The 6,029-nt window shown below is 49.3% G+C and overlaps 1 protein-coding gene across 1 annotated transcript; it reads right to left on the bottom strand.

Annotated features, from left to right (window-relative positions):
* On the bottom strand, positions 1-5,748 carry MARS2 (methionyl-tRNA synthetase 2, mitochondrial). Its single transcript, XM_009673068.2, has 2 exons — positions 5,342-5,748; positions 1-1,230 (listed from the first exon to the last, which is right to left on the bottom strand). The coding sequence occupies exons 1-2, from the start codon at positions 5,624-5,626 to the stop codon at positions 52-54; spliced, it is 1,464 nt and encodes a 487-aa protein (XP_009671363.2). The 5' UTR covers positions 5,627-5,748; the 3' UTR covers positions 1-51.
* Between the last annotated feature and the right edge of the window lie 281 nt (positions 5,749-6,029).

Below are 6,029 nucleotides of genomic sequence, written 5' to 3' on the forward strand. Positions count from 1 at the left end.
TTTTCAGGGACTTCACAGAGACTTTTATTTACGGAAGCTATTTGTCAGAGACTAGAGCCTCTTGTTTTTCATCTGAGACTGTCTCGACTTCTCCAGTCTGTGAAATAAGATGCCAGTGTCAGGTCCAAGCTGTCTCCCTTCAAAGGGACAAGGCTTCCCATTGTAGCGTGGCAGAAACGTCAAACTTGAGAGACTTCTCTCCTCTGGCTCAACAGCCAGCCTGGAAAGCAACTTGTCTGCAATGTTTGGGATCACAGGCTGCAGGAGAATCCCATAGACCCGCAGGCATTCCAGCGTAACATGGATGATGGTGTCAAGCCAGAGCTTCTCCGCAGGGTCTTTCTGTTCCAGTTTCCAGGGTCTGTGTCTCTGGAAGAAGCCGTTGGTCTCCCTTACGCATAGGGCAATACATTCTAAAGCCTTGTAGATCTGGAAACCTTCAAAATAACTGGTCACCCGCAGAGGTAAGGAAGCCACAGATGCCACCAGCTCATAGTCTTCAGCTGAAGCCTTACCCAAGGCTTGTGTCCTATCATAATCTGAAATCTTCGGAAAACAAGACTCTGAGAAATAAGGGTAAGTGTTGCTAGGGTTAATGCTGAGGGCTGTTGAACGATTCAGAAGTCCCCCAAGCGCATCTGCCAGTTCTGAATTCACTAGCTTAACAACCTTCTCATCATAATAGTCACAATCCCGCTCAGGCACGCCTTGCCTTAGCAGGAAGTACCGAAAACCATCTACTGTATACTGTCCAAAACAAGAAACAGGGTCAATCACGTTGCCCAGGCTTTTGGACATCTTCTTCCCTTGGACAGTCCAGTGGGAATGCACGTAGATCCGCTCAGGGGGGGCCAGCCCAGCTGCCATCAACAGGGCTGGCCAGTAGACAGCATGAAACTTGAGGATATCCTTGCCCACAACATGGTGTGCAGCAGGCCACCACTCACTGTGTGTCTCAGGGTAACCTACAACACTCAGATAGTTCACCAAGGCATCCACCCATACATAAATAGTTTGCGTTGAGTCACTGGGGACAGGGATACCCCACTGTAACCGGCTTCTCTCACGAGAGACGGACAAGTCTGGCAAGTCCTCTTCCAGCCAGTGGAGCACTTGCTGATAGAAAGGAACAGGGGAAATGACATGTGGGTTGTCCCGGAGCCACTTCTGCAGTGGCTCCTGGAATTCAGAGAGCCTGAACATGTAATTCTCCTCTTTGGTCCAGTGTACCTGAGAACACAGGAGAGAAAAAAATTACAGCCCAGATGAACAATTTTATAGTTTGCACAAAGCACTTCTCCAATGGAGCTTGTCACATGCTGCATTTGCATTCGGGTGTGCTCCCCAACACACGTGGAGTCCCTGGTGTCTTTCTACGACTATCGGGAACCTCCTCTCCCCCCTGGGTTCCCAGGGGCAACATGTAAAGATTTACGGACTCACAATGGCTCAGCGTTCTGGATCCTTGGGCCCCCAGGGCAGGAATACCTTTCTATATGCCAGACTCATCTGCCATCAGGCAAGAATTACAGAGACAAGAATACACTTCCTTAAAGACATGGCCTTGTAACAATGGTACAAAATATTAAAAAGACAAAATGACAACAGCCATTGTTAATTACTGGCTTACTAAAGAACCTAGTGGGTGCCTTAGCTTCTCTCCTAGCTGCTGCCTCTCTCTTTTCCCCCAGTTTAAGCTTCAGTGCATCTTAGCTGCTAACCTTGATAGGCCATACTGCTAAAAACAGATTTACAGTCACGTAAAAGTACTGATAGTACTTCTTGACACTTTTAAGTTCATTAAGTGACACATCTAGCGAAACAATGAAAACTTTGCAGGTAGATAAGGTATGACTGACCTGTGTAAAGGCACTCCAGATCTATGACTAGAACAGGAATTCTTGTCTTTCAAAGTTAAGTAAGGCTCCAAAATAAGAAAGCAGAGGTTTGGGCATAATGCAGGGCAGAGTTTCAGTTTCTAGCACCGAACCCAACAACTTCTGACTGAGCCAGAAAGTGCATCACTCATTAAAAGCAATAAAGAACCTACCACATCTCAAAGCAAGATGACCTAAGGAATAATTAGTCTCTGTGCTATGAGACCACACTTCATAGCATAGTTGAATTTGCCTTATTTCAGCTAATAGCTTTTACTGCCTTTGCTTGCCAAATTAAAAGGTCATCCCAAAAGAAATACCCTTCCCTACACAAAAGGCATCAAAATGTTTTTTTCCTAAGTTCTTTATAATTTTTCATAATCTTTCTGATTTCTGGATAACATAGCTCAGCACTCTGTCCAGAAGTAACACTGCATACAGAGGTGATGCCATGCCCTCTGTTGAATATTCCTTTTTTAAACAAGCCAGTGATCCTTTTGGTCATAACTCAGGACACAAGAGCCAACTTGGCAAACTGGGAACTGCAGTCCTTTCTTCCAAAAGGCTGACCAAGTCTGGTGCTTTGCTCTGAAGAACCCTTCCTCACATCACCTGCCAAGTGTTAAGAGCAGTTAGCCAACTGCAGAAAAGATGCGGCTGAAGAGCAGTAGAAAGCATTTCGGTGGGAAGAGGAGAAGAGTTTATAAATAGGCTATCTCCTGAGAACAGGTAAGTTAGAGACTGCAGTATACAGAGAGACTGGGAAAGGGCAGGGTAATTATAACAACCTGTAAATCCAGTGTCTGTTTGAGGTTTGTCTGTGAACAGTTAGTGGAATATTCTCCCTGCAGGGAAATCTGTGTGTCATCCCTCTGGACCTTCAAACAGCCCTGATCTCAGGAGTATAGACTAATTCAGGTTGGAAGGCACTTTTGGAAGTCTCTAGTCCAACCTCTTGCTCAAAGCAAGGTCAGCTATAGGGTCAGATCAGGTTATTCCGGGCTTTATCCATCAGATCTTGAAAAGCTCCAAGGATAGAGACCACACAGCCTCCCTGGGCAGCCTGTTTGACTGCCTGGCTGTCCTCATGTGGAAACAGCTTCTCCTTAAATCCAGTCTGAATCTCTCTTTTTTCAACTTAAGCCCATTCTCTCTTGTCCTCCCGCCACGCACCACTGGAAGAACTTTGTTCCATTTTCTTTATGACCTCCTCACAGATATTGGGGAGCTTCTCTCATCAGGCCCTCCCAAAGCCCTATCTTCTCCAGGCTGAACAAGCCCAGCTCCCTCAGCCTCTCCTCACAGGGCAAGTGTTCCAGCCTCCTGACCATCTTTTTGGCCTCCCCAAACTTGTTCCAGTTTGTTTTCCCTGTCCTGGGGGACCCCAAACTCGATGCAACATCTAAATGTGGTCTAACAAGGGCTGAGTAGAGGGGGATTCCTATAGCCCAGGATAATCCTGTTGGCTGCCTTTGTTTCCAGGACACATTGCTGGTTCATGTTCAGCTTACTGTTTACCAAAACCTCCAGGGCCTTTTCAGCAGAGCTGTTCCCTGGCCAGTCAGTCCCCAGCTCCTCATCAGAAAGAGAATCACTGCAGCCCCACATGCACCAACTGTCTCTAGGCTGGACCTGAGCAATGAACAACACGCATAAATGCAGTTCCTCTCCTAGTAAATACAGGAGAGCACAGTTCCTGGTCCAGCATTAGGACTTCCCAAAAGAGGGCATCTTTTCACTGTATAGATAAATTAAAGTACCACCATACACCAGAATGAACCTTTCACAGGCAGTCCATAGAACCAGAGCAGTGGGGGTGGGAAGGGCCCTCCATATTGCATACTCGCAGCAGGGCTGTTGCCAGCACCAGGCCAGAGTGGCTGGGGCTTATCCCATTAGAGGCAAGGAATCCCCAAAGATGGAGCCCCCCCACCTCTCTGGGGAGCAGTCCCAGGGCCACGCCAGTATTCTGGAGCAGGAGCTTTTCCTAATGCCCAATCTGATGCCCACTGCACAGCTTGTGGCTTGACCCCTTCGCCTAGCACCTCTGAGAAGCATTGGGCTTTGTGGTCTTTGTAACTGCCTTGCAAGTAGTTGTAGGCTGCTATTAAATCATCCCTTCACCTCCTCTGCCAAATTCAACCAGCCCAGCTCCCTCTACCTCTTGTAGGACTGGGCTCCCTACTCCCTGACCACCTTGGGAGCCCCCTGCTGGCCCCTCTCCAGCTTGTCTGCATGATAAATGACACACACACAAACAGGGTGAAGAGAGAGGGTAATTTCCTGCAAAACAGTCTCTGGTATCTCAGTGGGTTCAAGGAAGATCTGAAGAACATCATTCAAAGGTGAGCTACACATTTTCATCCCCAGGCTCTATCTGATAGCAAAAGTCTGAGACTCAGAGGTATCAGTTTTATGATATGTTGTATTCTCCCAATTTTGTCCACACATTCCTCAGGCAACAAATTACCTGTATCCTTCTTTCTGGTTGGAGATAAACACCTACCATCTCTTCCTCCCCCCCCCACCCCACCCTGTAAAATCTTCTCAATATCATAAACACTGCCATTCCTCTTCGACAGCCTGACACGCAGCTAAGGCAGGTGATTGTTCGCAGTGTATGTTTGACTTTGAGGTCTACTGCCTCTAATTTAGACCAAAAAAAAATTGCCTAAGAACTCATCTTTTTCCCCAGCTACATTAGGTGCTCTATCAAGAGACAATATTTGCTCCTCCATATGTGAGCCAACACTCCTGTGCTCCAGTTTAGTACAAGTATCACAGGAGGAGAATAATCTCTGCTTAGCTCTGAAGCGTGACTATCTGCAACTGCTGGATTAAATCACTTAACTCCTAACTCACTATAAAAAGATCTGCAGTGGCAGAGACTGCAGGTCAGGTACCACATACCTGGCTGCATTGCTGCACAATCACCAGACCAGGCTATAGACTGATGACATTATAGTGTTTTACTTAAGGCCAACAACCATGCAACAGGATACGGCTGAGGTAAAGTGTCTGGTGGCCGAGCCAAATTGCCTCACAAACTAGATCTGAAACTCTGCACACCTAAAAAATAGCTGAGTTATAAACAATTATCTTAACCCAAGGACCACCTTTTTCCTGCTCTGCAGCTAACTTTTCTCATCACTGCTTTAAAACACTGTTTCTAGGCCAATGGCCTGTGAAATCCAGTGGCAGAGAGCCCTCTCTATGTGATATGGCTGCAGTTTCTGTTATTTGGTGTCTTTGGGATTCCTTTGGCAGCTCTCCCTTATATAAGAGGTAAACAGCTACAGAGAAGAGCCATGTTTTGAAGTACGGGCAAGCCTCAGCTGATGTGAATTACAAAGCCTATAGGAAACATTCAACACCCTCAAAACCCGCTAGGACAAAGTAACAGACAGGTACCCAGTGTACTTGGGATTGCCTAAACTTAACATGGAAAGTGCAGGTACTATTACCTGATGGCCAGTCTCCAAAGACACCTTGCACATGCGTCCCTGGGCGTCCCTGTGGTCAACAAGCTGGCTCTCGGGCAGGAAGCACTCCTCCGAGGTGCAGTACCAGCCCTGATATGACCCTTTGTAGAGTGCCCCGCAGTCCCGGAGGGCAGCCCAGAAATGCTGCACGGCTCGCTGGTGGCGGGGCTCACTGGTGCGGATGAAGTCTGTGAAGGAGATGGCTGCCTGGGTCAAGGCCTGGCGGAACAGCCCCGACACCTGGGCACAAAGCTGCAGGGGTGACATCGCTGCTGCAGCCGCGGCCTGCTGGATCTTCAGCCCGTGCTCATCAGTCCCTGAAACGCCGAAGTGCCACAGCAGTCAGAGGGGAGGAGAGGCAGGGCCTGGCCTTCCCCTGCCCTGCTGGGGACACAGCCTGGGACCCGGGGGAGCTGCACAGCCCTGCAGGCGCGTGGAAAAGCCCCAGGGACACGGGGGACGGCGGGCAGCCGGGCAGGAGACCCGAGACATGGGCAGAGCACCCGGGGAGCCGGGGCAGCCACAGGGGATGAGCCCCGGGACACAGGGCAGCCCCCGAAGCCTGGGGGGGCCCCGGGGACGGGCACTGGCGAGAGCCACGGCCGAGCCCCGGGGAAGCCTCGGCGGGCGCGGCCCCGGCGCCGGGCTCAGCGCCTGGCAGGCCTCGCTC

The sequence above is a fragment of the Struthio camelus genome, chromosome 11, assembly GCF_040807025.1.
Source record: "Struthio camelus isolate bStrCam1 chromosome 11, bStrCam1.hap1, whole genome shotgun sequence".
Lineage (NCBI taxonomy): Eukaryota > Metazoa > Chordata > Aves > Struthioniformes > Struthionidae > Struthio > Struthio camelus.